The following is a 14,758-nucleotide window of genomic DNA, read 5'->3' on the forward strand; positions in this document are numbered from 1 at the left end:
AGAAGAAGGAGAGAGAAGAAGGAGAGAGAAGAAGGAGAGAGAAGAAGGAGAAGAAGAAGAAAGAAACAAAACACGTATGTTTCTTAAGACGTTCCATACCCAGGGGCACCTGAGTGGCTCCGTTGGTTAAGCGCTGACTTCAGCTTAGGTCATGGTCTTATGGTTTGAGTTTGAGCCCCACATGGGGCTCTCTGCTGTCAGTGGAGAGCCTCTTCCTCTCTCTGTGTCCCTCCCCCCACATTCTCTCTCTCTCTCTCTCTCTCAAAAATAAATAAACATTAAAAATTAAAAAAAAAACTTTCCATGATCAAATCATTAGAGTTTTTAAAATCACTGGACCTATTCACAACTTATCAGTGTTGATTCGGACATTCATAGCTTCAGTTATGGAGAAAAGACATCCTTACTTTGGTGATATGTCAATAGTACACAGCGGTCTAAGAAAACATACACATACACACACACAGGAATGCACATACACTCATGAGTGTTTGCCTGATTATAATTCTGGGCTAATAAGGTCAACATCACAGTTTCCACACCCGAGTAGATCACATAGTCTCGTTCTGTTCCAGGGTCACTGGTCATTCCCTATCTGTTTTGATCACAAAAGGAACCAAAGCAGAAACCATATGGATGAGTCAGCATATCCATCACCTCGAGTCGTACCATTAAGGAAGTGCGGCAGCATTCTGATATCTGTATACAAAAGACACTGCCTGATTGGGCACGGAACCATGGCTCCCACTCATTATGAGAAGCAAACACCTTCTTCAGCGTTGGGGAACGCTCATTAGTGTTTTTTGATTCTTTCACAATGTACTCCACACGTCACATCCCCGAAGCTCCCCATCCTTACTGTTTTGCCTTTCCCTTGGGTCCTCAGCTTCATGCGAGAAAGATCTGTGGAAGCAAAGCCCTGGAGAGTGTCTCCCCTGGTGACTGCTGGCCGCTTGGAAGATGGAAGGGGTCTTCTTTCCAGATGAAAGGAACCAGAAGTGGCGGGTGAGGAAGACCCTGGGGACAGCGGGCGCCAAAGGCCCTTCTCCCACGCACTGTGCTTGTTTGGGTTGAAGGAATATGAAGGATAGCACTGTCCTGGAGGCATGAAAGATGGCAGGTCAGTTCATTGTACACAAACAGATAAGTGATCACGTCGACACAGCCCCCGGGGCAGCTTGTCATTGAACTGAGATGGATGGTGTTCCCACCAGATGTTGCCTTTTTGCCATTTGCCAGAAACTGCTCTACTCTTCATCAGTTTCCGTGCAGGAGAGCCGTGCCCTTCTGCACATCTACAGGGCGATTATAAAGTCAGGACGATGATTTCACAAACCACAAACGGAAACCATTGTCACGATTTTATAATCATGCCACATACTTGAGAAACGGCCTCACTTCGTGTTCCAGCATCCCTCAATAGATCAGGTTTATTTCACTGACCAAGTATCACTCCGTCAACACTTCCAAGGGTTCATCCTTTCCCCAGTCTCCTAGAGGTAGAAACTGGAACTGTTGGAAAAGTGCAAAATCAAGTAACAGTTCTAAAAATTAGCACTCAGGGGCACCTGGGTGGCTCAGTCGGTTGAGCGTCCGACTTCAGCTTGGGTCATGATATCATGGTTCGTGAGTTCAAGTCCTGCGTCAGGCTTTGTGCTGACAGCTCAGAGCCCGGAACCCACTTCAGATTCTGTGATTCCCTCTCTCTCTGCCCCCTCCTGTTCATGCGCTCTCTCTCTCTCTCTCAAAAATAAAATATTAAAAAATTTTAAAAATAATACAATAAATAAAAATGAGCATTCAACTGTCACGGAACAAATATCCAATAAATCTTATTGGAGCTACTTCTATGGGAAACATTCCCAATAAGTATGACAAAAACCTAAACCCAGAACCCTCATGTGGATATTTTATACTTCATGTCTAAAGCGTGGAGTTCACGTATTGTAGGTACTTCCTGTGAACAGAAAATTCTATTGAAAAACAAGTGAATTTGGCAATGAAGATGGTGGGAAAAGATGTTGTGGAAACATGAGTATTATAAAGGGAAGAGGATAATGTCTATATTTTATTATAGGATGAGAAAGAACAGGAGAGGGCGGATTTCAGGTAAGGAAAACATACCATGGGGCATGACAGGTGTAAAATCAGGGGTCTAAGTCTGTGCATGGTAACTGGACACTTGTCAAATGCTAAATAGACACGTAAGTAGAAAGGGTTTGGCAGGAAGAAAAAAATCAGAACAGCAAGGACTGTGCTTGGTCTTTATTTTATTTAGTTCACAGGTCGTTCTTTTGCATATACTATCCAGGACCTATTTTGGCTCTGCACTCCAAGGTTATTCATTAATATTCTCCAGCTGCTCCTGAATCCCCTAGCCAGCTGCATCTTTCACGTCTATTTTTCTCCAATTCCTTCCTCTCTTAGAATTTTCCTGGTCACACTACAGTGGGGGCTCAGATTTTAGGCATTAAGAGCTCTCTTTCACAGAGGAAGATAATTACAGCCCTACAAACTCTGGGGGAAAAATAATTGTCGATAGATTCTCACCAACATTGTTTCCCCCTCGGTGAGAACAACAAACGGGTAGGAGAAAAAAAAAAAAACCAAAAAACAACAACTACCGCACTGACTTGTTGCCTTTCTCAAACGAGAGTTCTTAGCGGGACGAAAACCACATGAAGCAGAAAGCAGAATAAAGGGCCTGCAACACGACTGAGGTTGCTTTCTTGACAAGAAATTAAGCATTCTGATTTGAAGGCGTTATCAGGCACACTGGCTGTTGAAAGCCAGCAGCCAGAGCGCCAGGACCGCTCCTGATTTCGAGATGAGGATCAAAAGAATACCTCCTTTTGAGTCCAAAATTTTCACTGCCGCTTTTGTCTTTATGCCAAGAACTGCATTCACAGGGGAGTTGAGAATTACTTCAAAGACCTCATCATCTTCCTCTAATCCGTCATAGGTAATTGCTATATTCCACATCTTAGTTGACATTCCTACAAGAAGTAAACATTTTAATTACTCTTTAATTGCTATTTCAATCACCTAGGTGTCAGAGAAATATATTAATTAACATGTCTACAGCGAGGCTGCAGTAGCCCGAGTGAGCTATTGTACTGCTCCCGACACACTGAGGTCCTGCTGTTCTCCCAAATAATATTAAAAGACCACATTTGTTCCTGGACAATGATGATTCCGTTTCAATGCAAACACTGTAACAAAAAAAGTGAGCCGCGTTAGGCAAGGGATGAACAACAACAACAAAAAAAATGGTTAGTCGATGAGATCCAAGGCTTATTTTTCGCCCCCCCCCCCCGACCTGCCCCTTCTCTTCTTAGAAATAAACAAGCACTGCAATCTTAAAACCTTAATAGTTCCAAAAACCTTAAGAGGTTGGTACAGACAGTTAAAAGTGATTATTGGATGGTACTTCACACTATTCATGGAACCCTTGAAATGATTGATTTCTGAAGACAGCTGCCTCTATCGGCTGCTCCACTTCCTGAGGTCCTTCTAGCCCACAAATGCTTTTTCTAATGATGTAATACTCAGTATTTGATATCCTCCTAGAGAGTATTTATGGGCTGGGGGTTTTAGAAATAGAGCCGTTGTTGTTGTTGTTGTTGTTGTTGTTGTTGTTGTTGTTGTTGTTCCTTTCTGTCTGCCTCTGCTCATGGAGTTACAATCAAGCTCGGTTCATGGTAACTTTGTGAACTTAATCCCAAACAGTTTGGAACTTACAAACATATCCCCAGCCATTCTGTCACCGCTAAGGTGGGATGCAAAGGAGCCCCAGAAACACGAAATACGAAAGCTGGAAGAATCTTGTGAGACTGTCTAATCCTGACCAGTTTCCATGACATGGGTTACAGGGTCTCCCCCTTTAGTTTATTTAGAAGAAAAAATGGTGGGGCGCCTGGGTGGCTCAGTCGGTTAAGCGTCCGACTTCGGCTCAGGTCATGATCTCATGGTCCGTGAGATCGAGCCCCGCGTCGGGCTCTGTGCTGACAGCTCAGAGCCTGGAGCCTGTTTCAGATTCTGTGTCTCCCTCTCTCTCTGACCCTCCCCCATTCATGCTCTGTCTCTCTCTATCTCAATAAATAAATAAATAAATGTTAAAAAAAAAAAATTTTTTTTTAAATAAAAAAAAAGAAGAAGAAATGGTGGGAGGAGTTAACAAAAAAAAAAAGTACTGTTCAGTAGAGAAAGGAGGCTAAAGGTTAGGGGGGAAAAAAAGATAACAAATTTATGGTTTAACCTTCCAGGACTAAGTTTTGAAAACTTGACTCTGTGGCATTTACTCATTGGCTACGTGAAGACTCTTATTCCCATAAACCCATCTATATAAGCAGTCAAACTTTTTTTTTTTTTCTAGCCTTCTCTTCCAAAAATCTGGATTCTTGTCTTCCTGTAGATGGTTTGCTGCAGATTTATGCCTCTCGTTTGGTCCATCTATATGACAGCCACCTGTTTGAAGGTCGTGTCACCTACAGATTTAAGGATCTAATCAAAGTTTCCTCAATCCCCCAGCAGAATTCAATGGAAAGAGGAAACTGTTCACCCATCCTACTCTTGGCTGCCCTTAGAGGGGGGAAAGAATTAAGTGTATTTGAAATAATTTTATTTAAAAAAAAAAAAAAAAACCCAAGCTGACTGCCAATTTCAGTTTTCCATACCAACTGATTCATAAATCAATTACTTTCGCGATCTTTGCAAAAACAGAAGTTGAAACACCTAACATAAAATACTATGTAATTCCCACCTCATGGACGGATTAAATCAACCTGTCACAATATACATTTTTGTCTCTATCGTGTACTTACCTTTGCTTTAGCTGCTATGGAGAATACCGGAGGTACAACATCGGCAAGCCCTGACATAAAGGATTAAAATCTCTTTGAAGAGACAAGATGTAAATGTCAGAAAAGCCCATTGTTCAAGGCTATGTATGATCAGCGGCCAAAAGATACAGGATGGATGGTAAATACTAAATGCATGTGGGCTCCCGAGTTGGTAGGTTTGCGAGGGAGGAAGTGGGAAAACAGTGCAAGCAAAGGCAGGAAGGTGGCAAAGGCCTTGAACGGGGAAGGCTGAGCAAATTCGCTGGCTGGAAGGGAGGTCACGCCAGGCACTAGGAGGTAGGAGGGCAGCAACGGTGGGATGTAGCCAGAAGGCAGAGAGCCCTGGACACCAGGTGGCTGGATTCAGACTTTCAGCCACAGGCAACAGGGAAGGCCCTTGAAAACGAATGTCTTAGAAAAACGAATCTGAGTGTTACGCAAAAAGATTTAGGAGCCCAGGAAGACGGGCAAAGAGGCTAGAAGTGGGGAGGCCACAGAGGCAGCTGTTGTAATAAACCTGGCATGAAGGGATAAGAGACCAGACAGTGAAGAAAGTATATACGTACTAAGAATTTTAATATTCAGAGAACTGTTTTGACTCTCAAAACCCCAAAAGTCAAGCATTATTCAAATAAAAGTCCAATAACAACAACAAAGAATTCCAAGTCCCAACCAATTGCCTCTTGTTTTAAGAATCATGTTTTTAAAACATTATAGTACCCCTTTTACCTCCCCCCCTCCCCCACCCCCACACAAAAACCTTAACATTGTTCTATGACCTTATGGAGTAGAACCAGATGGTTAGAGAAAATCTATTCCAAATTTCATTTAAGTACTTTCTGATTGGTTTGCTTGCATTTCAATTTTGTTTCTATGCCTACCAGGTGTGCACATAGAACCAACTTTTCCAGGTTAATGAGATTGGAAGTAAGAACTTTCTGGGTTTTTCTTTTTCCTTCCTCTCCCATTTTCAAGGTGCAAAGTAGTTGTTAAATCACTGAGATTATAAGCAATTTCAGAAGGCTTGAACCGGCCTCCTGTTCCCATAAAACAAAAGGCGTTGAAGAAAAGGTGTCATTTTATGCAGACACACACTTTACAGAGTAGGTCCATTACTGGATACTTGCCTGCAAAGCGGATTTTACGATGGAAAGACATTTGCTCAATGTTTTTTAGTAAATGCCATGTTAGAGATCTGTCCCTTTGGAAAACATTTTGACTCTTAGGAATGACTTAGTCATTCAATCAGGAAAGCAGCAAACCTTTCAAGAGCACATACTTGAAAGGAAAACAATCTTTTCCTTAAGAGTATTTACACTTCTAATCAAGATCAGCCACAATAGCTGAATGCTAAATCAGCAGAATTAGCTTTGGGTTCAGTACAATGGCAGCAAGCATAGCTCACCAGTCTCAACAATGACCCCGTTTCTCTCCACCCCCTCTTAAAAATTCTCAAACCTTCCAATAGCCCACCAAGTTTGATTTCTGGCTGCTGTTTTTAAGCAAACAAGCAGATTGCTTTGGGCATGGGGGTGGGGAATGGGGATGGGGACACCAGACCCAGAAGAGGCAAGGATTAACAATATGGGAGTGGGGGAGGCTGGGTGGCTCATTCGGTTGTGCGCCTGACCTCAGCTCAGGCCATGATCTCACAGCTCCGTGAGTTCGAGCCCCGCGTCAGGCTCTGTGCTGACAGCTCAGAACCGGGAGCCTGCTTCAGATTCTGTGTCTCCCTCTCCCTCTGTCCTTCCCCTGTTCACACTCTGTCTCTCTCTCAAAATAAATAAACATTAAAAAAAAATTAAAGAAAAAAACCAATCTGGGAGTATATAAACATTTCTAGGACCTGTGAACATAGGGAACTTTGAAATGTTCTAAAGCAAGCCTTCAATTTATGAAACCATTTCTGGCTGACAAATTCTAAAACAATGAACAGGCAAAGATTGTTTCTTTCCAACTCACAAGATTTTTTTTCTTAAAATGTCTAAATAATCCCCAAATTCGTGACCACTTAGATGCTCCAGAAGTCTAGTATCTACTCACAAAAGCATGTAAACTCTTCCAGACAAATCAGTATTTGTCTTATCCAGTGGAACCTCTGAGAGGTTCCCCTAAACGTGATACTTTTTAGTTCCTATCAGTCGCAACAGAGTACCCGGCAAGCCTGCTCAAACTCTACTAAAAGCCAGAATCACTCCAGATCTTGTGACAAACGGACCTCAAATAATAAAGATGACACATAACAATGACTCTTGGCTCTCAAAAAGTGGAAACGTTGTAGGGTGCCTGGGTAGCTCATTGGGTTAAGCATCCCATTCTTGATTTTGGCTCAGGTCATGATCCCAGAGTTGTAGGATCAAGTCCCATACCAGGCTTGAGAGTGGAGTGTGCTTGAGATTCTCTCTCTCCCTCTCTGCCACCTGCCGCCTGCCCCCCCCCGCCCCCCCACTTTTTTTTTTCTCTCAAAATAAAAAAAAATTTTTTTTTTTTTTTTTTTTTTAGTGGAAAGGCTGGAACTCCCTTAACATGAAGTACAAAGTGGGAATACACAGAGCAATTGCCCCAAATCCTTTCATCTTAGGGTTGACCAGAACCTAAGAGCCTGTGGCCACCTGTGGGTAAACATCAGATACATAATGGAAGCAGCTCTTCTACCAAGTAGGTCACTTGAAGAACAAACTTATGCAGGTCAAACTTAAATATCACAGGAAGGAGGCCAATGCGACATCTGGGTTGTTTCATGTCAAATTTAAGGTTCATTGCTATAGGTTGAGTTGGGTCGCTCAAAATCTGTATGTTGAAATCCTAATTCCTAGTACTTCAGGATGTGACCTTATTTGGAAAAAAGCTCATTACAGATGTAACTGTCAAGATAAAGTCACACTAGAGTGGGCCTCTAATCCATTGTGATTGATTTCCCTATAAAGAGGGGAAATTTGGACACAGACACATACACGAGGATGCCATGTTGGGGACAAGGGCAGAGATTGGTGTGGATGCCGCAGAAGCCAAGGAATGCCAATGACCAGCAAGTCACCAGAGCGTGGAAGACAGGCATGGGGCAGATTCTCTCTCACAGCCCCCAGAAGGAATCAACCCCACTGACAACTTGTTCTTGAACTTATAGCCTCCAGAACTGTGAGAAAATAAATTTCTGTTTTTAAGTTACCATGTTTGTGATACTTAGTAAGGGCAGCCTTAGCAAACTAGTCACAAACCATCATGCTACTTGTGGTGAACTGCAGAAAGGCATTTCTTTTCTATGTTTACTATTAAGGTGGTCAGTTCTGGAGCAGGGATGATATCCAGGCCATTTTGTTCTGCCTTTGCTTGAAACAGTATGTGTCAGTGGCAAGATAATGGCAAGGGTTTTGACTTGGTGGAATGTTCTCGGAGGGCAGAACACCTCCTCTGCAGGAGAGCACCAAGCCACGAGCCCTGGCTGCTTCTCAAGGCCCTCTCCATTTGCCCCTGGACAGGTGATGCATGCCCATCCCAGACGAGAGGGAAAGAGAGAGAACCATGCGGTACAGTGAAGGAGAGTTACCCGCCCCTTCTGCAGAGGCCAGGGAAGGAAGGTGTTGGTCCAGCTTTAGTGCTTTAGGCACAGCTCACCCTGAAGTCCCCTTCTCCTTCTTCTTCTACTTGCTCAGAATACCACCTCCTCTGGGAAGTCTTCCAGGATTCCCCTCAACCAGAACAATGGCTCCTCCTTTGGGTCCCAATGTACTATCAGTGAGTTGTTTTCACGGCTCTATTTCCCACACAATAGAATGCCTTGAAGAGTCGGCACCCCTTTTGCACCTAGCAAAATTTTTCCACAGATTTAAACAAAGTATGTGCTATCTAATGAATCTTCCCCGCAATCTCCTCAAAGCAACCTATTCCAAGAGAAATCATGTAGAAATGGCCTCATGTGAATATGACATTCTGAAAATTTCCATCACAATATGAGGCTATTTCAGCTTTGGGTTAGGACTCTAAACAATTTTTTTAATGATTTTCTGGATTTTTTGGATATTTGCCTGGATATTTTTTCTTTGTATTCGTTATGAGTTTTCTTCTCATTTTAAACGAATATTCACTTGTGATTAAGTGAAACACGAAGGGCAAAACCTCAAGGCCAAACTGATCTCTCTTGCAGGGGCTGAAGTAAGTCCCCATAATCTCCACACATTCTTACAAAAAACGGGAAACAAACTATAGACACGAAATGTACCTGGGTCAAACTGAATCAGTTTAGATGGAGTCAGAGTGAAGTCTTTTCCAACTGTAGCAGACACTTGCTTGACCTTAAGAGGGAAAAGAAAATATCCTTTTTTAAGAAAAATAAATATTATTTTAATAGAGAAACATCTAGTCTAGTATCATAACAGATTAAATTCATGCCTTTTTTTTTTTTTTTTTTTATTCTTATTTTATTTGTGATTTAGGGAGGCTCTATGCCCAACCTGGGGCTTGAACTTATGACCCCAGGATCAAGAGTCGAATGCTCTACTGACTGAGCCAGCCGGGTGCCCTTAAATTCATGCCCTTAAGTGTGTTTTTTTGTTTTTTTTTTTTTAATTTTTTTTCAACGTTTTTATTTATTTTTGGGACAGAGAGAGACAGAGCATGAATGGGGGAGGGGCAGAGAGAGAGGGAGACACAGAATCGGAAACAGGCTCCAGGCTCCGAGCCATCAGCCCAGAGCCTGATGCGGGGCTCGAACTCACGGACCGCGAGATCGTGACCTGGCTGAAGTCGGACGCTTAACCGACTGCGCCACCCAGGCGCCCCTTAAGTGTGTTTTTAACAGAAGGGCTTTTTAAAAATTATAATCAACCATTTTAGATCTAGGCTACATGGATCTTCCTTAAAGTTAACTTTTTTCTTAGACTAATATCAACTAAAGTAAAAGTAAAGCTTTTTCTTTCTTTTTCTCTTCTTGCTTCTTTCTAAACGGTTTGGTCTTTGGAGAAAGCAACATAAATTTTAAACAATATTTTTCTCTTTGTTATGAGTATCCATTTATTACCTTACCTTCCTCCTGCCCCAACCTGGCTTTGAAATAGTGTCTGGGAGGGAAGGGAGTGGGGGAGGAGAAGTAACACCAGACAAGTAGCTGTGAGGTACCCTACGAGCTCCAGGGCACTGAGTGACTTTGACAGGTTGAACCGAAACAGGCCTCGTCCATTCTCCTGTCTGGGTGAAACCATCTCACTTCACAGAAGTGAATGAAAGATGACAGACCTGGTGAACAGCCACGCAAAATCAATCCGCCCGCAGGACTGAGGGTTTTCGAGGCTCCATGAAGTAAGTTGTTAATGACAACAACAACAACAACAACAACAACAACAAAAATTGCTCTAAAGAGACTACTTACTGATCTCTTGTTCCCCACTCCTAGGGCTAAAAACCAGAGGGGATTTAGGGCTCTCAAGTCACGACCTTATCTTCCCCCAGAGGGAGTCTAAATACGTGTTAAGAAGAGTGTCCTTGGCGAGTTTGAAAAAGGTCATCGGATGAGAACCCTGCGTAAGCACAACAAGCAGCTGTTACCTTGCACTCTTTTAGACATCTAAGATGGCCCAGAAAGGGAGTTACTATATTTCCTCACTTTCCAACAAAGAAATCAAGTGCACAATTGCAAACTTAAAAGTTCCCATTTTTTCTGGCTTTAGATCCTACCTCCATTTGTAATCAAAGGCCCCGAGATCTGCTAATGGGTCTGCAGCGGAAACGTTTTGCTGAAGAGGGTACTTCCTCCCAGGCTTCCATTTGTTCTTGGCCTACAATGCCAAGGCTCTTCCTGAACCACCTTTCGTTGCGAAAAGGCAGCCCATCGTTCTCCTGTATCCACCATATGCTGGAAGTTACATTTCCGCGCACACGCAAGTACTTAGTATTTACCACCACTGGGTTTGCAGAATCCGATGTGGGAAAAGGAATGGTCTGAGGCAAGGTGGTCGGAGCAATGATCTCGGTGAAGGTGCACAATTCGAACCAGCGCAAACAACACAGGGGAGAGTGCTTTCTCTTTCTCTGCTTCTGGTCAAGACTCCAGTAAGCACCTGGGCTCTAGGTAGAGCTGTCCCTGGAGGCTCAGGGCTGTGTTTGATGAAGGCCTGGCCACTCAGCTGACAGGCTCACAGTGTGCATTCAGCTTCGGGAGACAAAAGGTTCCCTGTCACACCACATATGTTCTTTCTACCTGGCAAGGTGAATGGTATATGGCCCAAAACTCTAGACTCGAGCGTATGGTGTTGTCTGTAGAAGACCAAAGCGTTATTAGAAAACCATTCGGACAGATTTCTTTTTGTGTGAACAATCTGGAAAGATAAATACCAAATGTGGATATGGTAGAATTTAGGTGCACAAGGTTCGGAGGGTGATTTGAATTGATTATTGTAATTGAGATTTAACTGAGATGACCATTTTTTTTTTTTTTCCCCAAAAGCTAATATCACTCACTGCCCTTTTCAGGAGATTGAGGAGCAGTATTCAAAGCTCATTTGCCATTGTTAGTTTGTGAAAGCTTTTCAAGCTGTCATTCTCTTGAAGTGGTATTGTGATGGCAACTCCTAAAAAAAAAAAAAATTCCTTCAATTCTAGACGTCTTCGGTTGTGCTCCATGGTCCGTGTCTATGAAGCAATAGCAAGTTGACTAATCAATCTAAAAGTGATTACTGAGTATCCTTTATATCTCAGAGGCCTGGATTGATAAATGTTCTCTTAATTTTGACTTGGGTGACTCTTTTTTATTTTTGAGAGAGAAAAGCTCATGAAAGTGCAGGAGAAGGGCCCAGGAGAGAGAGAGAGAGAGAGAGAGAGAGAGAGAGAAGGAGAGAGGGAGACATTCCAAGCAGGCTCCATGCTCAGCATGGAGGTTAACGTGGGCTCGATCCCATGACCTTGGGATCATGACCTGAACTGAAATCAAGAGTCGGATGCTCAACTGACTGAGCCACCTAGGCGCCCCAACCTGGGTGACTCTTAAGTTTGTCCCTTGATTTTCCTCATCCACTGAGACCACACGAAGCGATCCTGGTGCATACTAAGAGAAAGCCATTTGGGGGCTGAAGTGTGGTCTGGAGACCTCATTGAATGTCTTACATGCAGGGTTTCTTTTCCAAAGCAGAGCTTGGCCAGGGTTCACTAGGTTGGACCCATCTCCCTGTAAAATCAAACTTCAGGTCTTAGTAACCAGATTTAAAAATTAAAAGTGAGTTAGACATTCCTTCTCCAGGAGCTAATGAAGTTAGATAAAAGGCGGAAGGACAAGGAGATGTTTGATGTAGAATCTCCAAAATAAACGTGGCAATCCTGCAATTTGAAATCTCCTTGGTTACTCTGGTTTTCTCTTTAAGAAAATCATGAAAGGCACCAACCAGCAACCCAAGTTTTAGCCTGGAAGTTTATATTTTAGACTTGTTACCTGTACACTCACGAAGGCTGAGTCCATGGAATATCCCCTTCTGGTAATTTCTAAGGATAATATGCCCACAGTCTCACAGACCTCATATTCAGCCTGTGACCATTCAATATGAGACCACTTCAGTTCCAAGCTGTACATGAAAGGAAAAGAAAAGAGAAAATAATTTTTAAAAATGCATAGTAAATGCCAGTAGGGATCCTCTGATTGGTAGGAGATGGAACTCATGGTGGGAGGTTCCTCTCATGGTGACAGACATGGTTCATCAACGTATAACAGTGTTAAAAATTCCTTACACTTACTTGATACTTTTTAGTTCAAAAAGAAATTTCACTAACAATCTCAGCTGATGCTTACAACAAATGCCATGAGGCAGAAAGAGTAAATGTTAGAATTCTATTTCACAAATGCAGAAACTAAGGTTAAGAAGCTGTCAGAGGTCCCCCAGTTATTAATGACAAGAAAGGGACTCAAACCTGAGTGCTCTGAAGGGAAATAAACCAGCAGTTGTGAAGTTCAAGGAGACATTCCTTTGTAAGTTTTTTTTTTTTTTTTTTCAGGAAAGGCCACTGATAGGAAATCTTCTCTCTTACTTTTTGGCCCTCATTAGTACATCAAGAACTGCTCCAGATGCATATCTCTGAACTTAGGTTCAGTTTAATAACCTGTTATCTTTCAGGATGTGCCCAGGAATTAAAATGTGCATGGGTTTTATAACCACTATCTATTCCTTCTTCTGTGCATATAAAAGGGCTGACTGACATGTAGCTTGGATGCAACTGAATAAACCTGACAACTAGGGGTGGTCTTTTTCCCACAAGAGATTTAGTGATCCCAACATTGGATGGAAGCTGTCTACTTTACTCCTCATAATACATAGAGAATTTTTTTCTTTTCTTTTTTTCTTTTTTTCAGAAAATAAAACCAAGCTTAAGAGAGGTTAAATAATCAGCTTAAAGGCAAAAAGCTACGACAAAGCTAATAGATGGCAGAGTTGAAATCTCCAGCCTACATCTGAAGTCAAATGTTCCATTCCTTCTGTACCACTCTTCTTCCCAGTTGAAGTCCTTCATGACTCCTGTTGCTTGAGCTCAAGCAGAGGAATACAATTTTATCCCTACATTTCCCTTTTTTGAGGTGATAAGATGTGAAGTTGGTTACCTAAACATTTCTCTCCAAACGTGTTCTTACCTTTTGCACCCCTGCAACCTTCAGCAATATAAGACACAAGCAATCTTCACTATCATCATTTAACACACTTCATTACTTTTGTTTCTTTCTTTTCCCTTTCATTATACATTTTCAAAACCCTCAGTGGTTGCCTTACTGTATTCTCAATCTTCCAACTAGATGCAGGCTCTTTCTTCTAGATTTCTAAATGTATTTTTTTTTACAATTTTTTCCTGCAGAACTAGAAATCCCGGGTGCCACCACGTAGTGCATGGAGTCTCCAAATTCCACAGAGTTCTTCAGGCTTTCCTGGGTACCCTTCATATTAAAGAGTAAGTGTATCCCCTCATAACCTCTTCATGTCTTTGCACCAATCATGTGTCACAGTTACATACTCTAAGTGAACCAGCCAAGATAAATTCAATAGCACTGTCTCTTACTCCAAGGACAAGGGGCCAGCGGGACAAGGTAGTGTGGGAGCATGGAATTATGGGAGAGGTTCATAAATCTATATGAACATACATGTTTATTCAGTCAGTACATAAATTTATTGTCACTGGCTTGCTGGTCTTCATAAAATTTTGACGTGAAAACAGAATCTTCATATTAGAAATATTTGGGATCTTCATGGGTTTTTGATGTAACTGATTTCAAATCTGTCATGGAACGGTCAAGAAGTAAAGAAATAAATGGCTATGCTTAAAGAATCACAAGATTGGGGGGTGGGGAGAGGGAAAAGTGGGTGATGGGCATTGAGGAGGGCACTTGTTGGGATGAGCCCTGGGTGTTGTATGGAAACCAATTTGACAATAAATTTCGTTAAAAAAATAAAAATTAAAGAACCAGAAGATAACAAGTGACAAGAATATGACAAATGCCATAAAAATCACATATTGCCAAGAATCCTTAAGGACCCCGCTAAATGAGAAGGGGGGAAAATCAACAAGATGGATTGAAGGAAAGGACAGAAAGATGAAACAGGAAGGAAAGAAAAGCAATGGGAATGAGTGAAATAGATAAATACAATGAATTTCAGCTAAGTCTCAATAAGGTTTAAATGAGTTTCAACGTCCAATCTTCAGAGAATCCATCTACTGCTAATAAGAACCACGACAAGCAAAAATTCATCAATGTCACTCTGCAGACCCAGGCGACCTCAAAGCCTAAAGCTAAATGCAATTTTGATTGCTGATCTAGATCCATAAAGGGACCACAAAGAGTGCTGTTCAGCTTCAGTGCACGAAGGGCTTTGGTGTTTGGGAAAGTGTGCACATTTCCCTGATGCGCGATTAGAAAGTGGCATACGCTTACAGGATAACGTTGTCATCACACA

At 42.2% G+C, this 14,758-nt stretch overlaps 1 protein-coding gene across 13 annotated transcripts in view; it reads right to left on the minus strand.

Annotated features, from left to right (window-relative positions):
- The window catches only part of FREM1 (FRAS1 related extracellular matrix 1), a 185,816-nt gene that overhangs the window by 2,457 nt on the left and 168,601 nt on the right, over window positions 1-14,758 (minus strand). For 11 of the 13 annotated variants that reach the window (XM_040481288.1, XM_040481274.1, XM_040481277.1 and 8 more), the window contains 4 exons: window positions 12,259-12,388; window positions 9,061-9,133; window positions 2,847-2,996; window positions 860-1,098 (listed from right to left, as the gene is read on the minus strand). In XM_040481288.1, the coding sequence (XP_040337222.1) occupies window positions 860-1,098; window positions 2,847-2,996; window positions 9,061-9,133; window positions 12,259-12,388 (592 nt within the window). Of the gene's footprint in view, window positions 1-859; window positions 1,099-2,846; window positions 2,997-9,060; window positions 9,134-11,720; window positions 11,998-12,258; window positions 12,389-14,758 lie in introns of those variants that run through there. The other 2 variants (XM_040481279.1, XM_040481281.1) reach the window with 2 other exon arrangements.

The sequence above is a fragment of the Herpailurus yagouaroundi genome, unplaced genomic scaffold (assembly GCF_014898765.1).
Source record: "Herpailurus yagouaroundi ecotype Mexico unplaced genomic scaffold, PumYag 160, whole genome shotgun sequence".
NCBI lineage: Eukaryota > Metazoa > Chordata > Mammalia > Carnivora > Felidae > Herpailurus > Herpailurus yagouaroundi.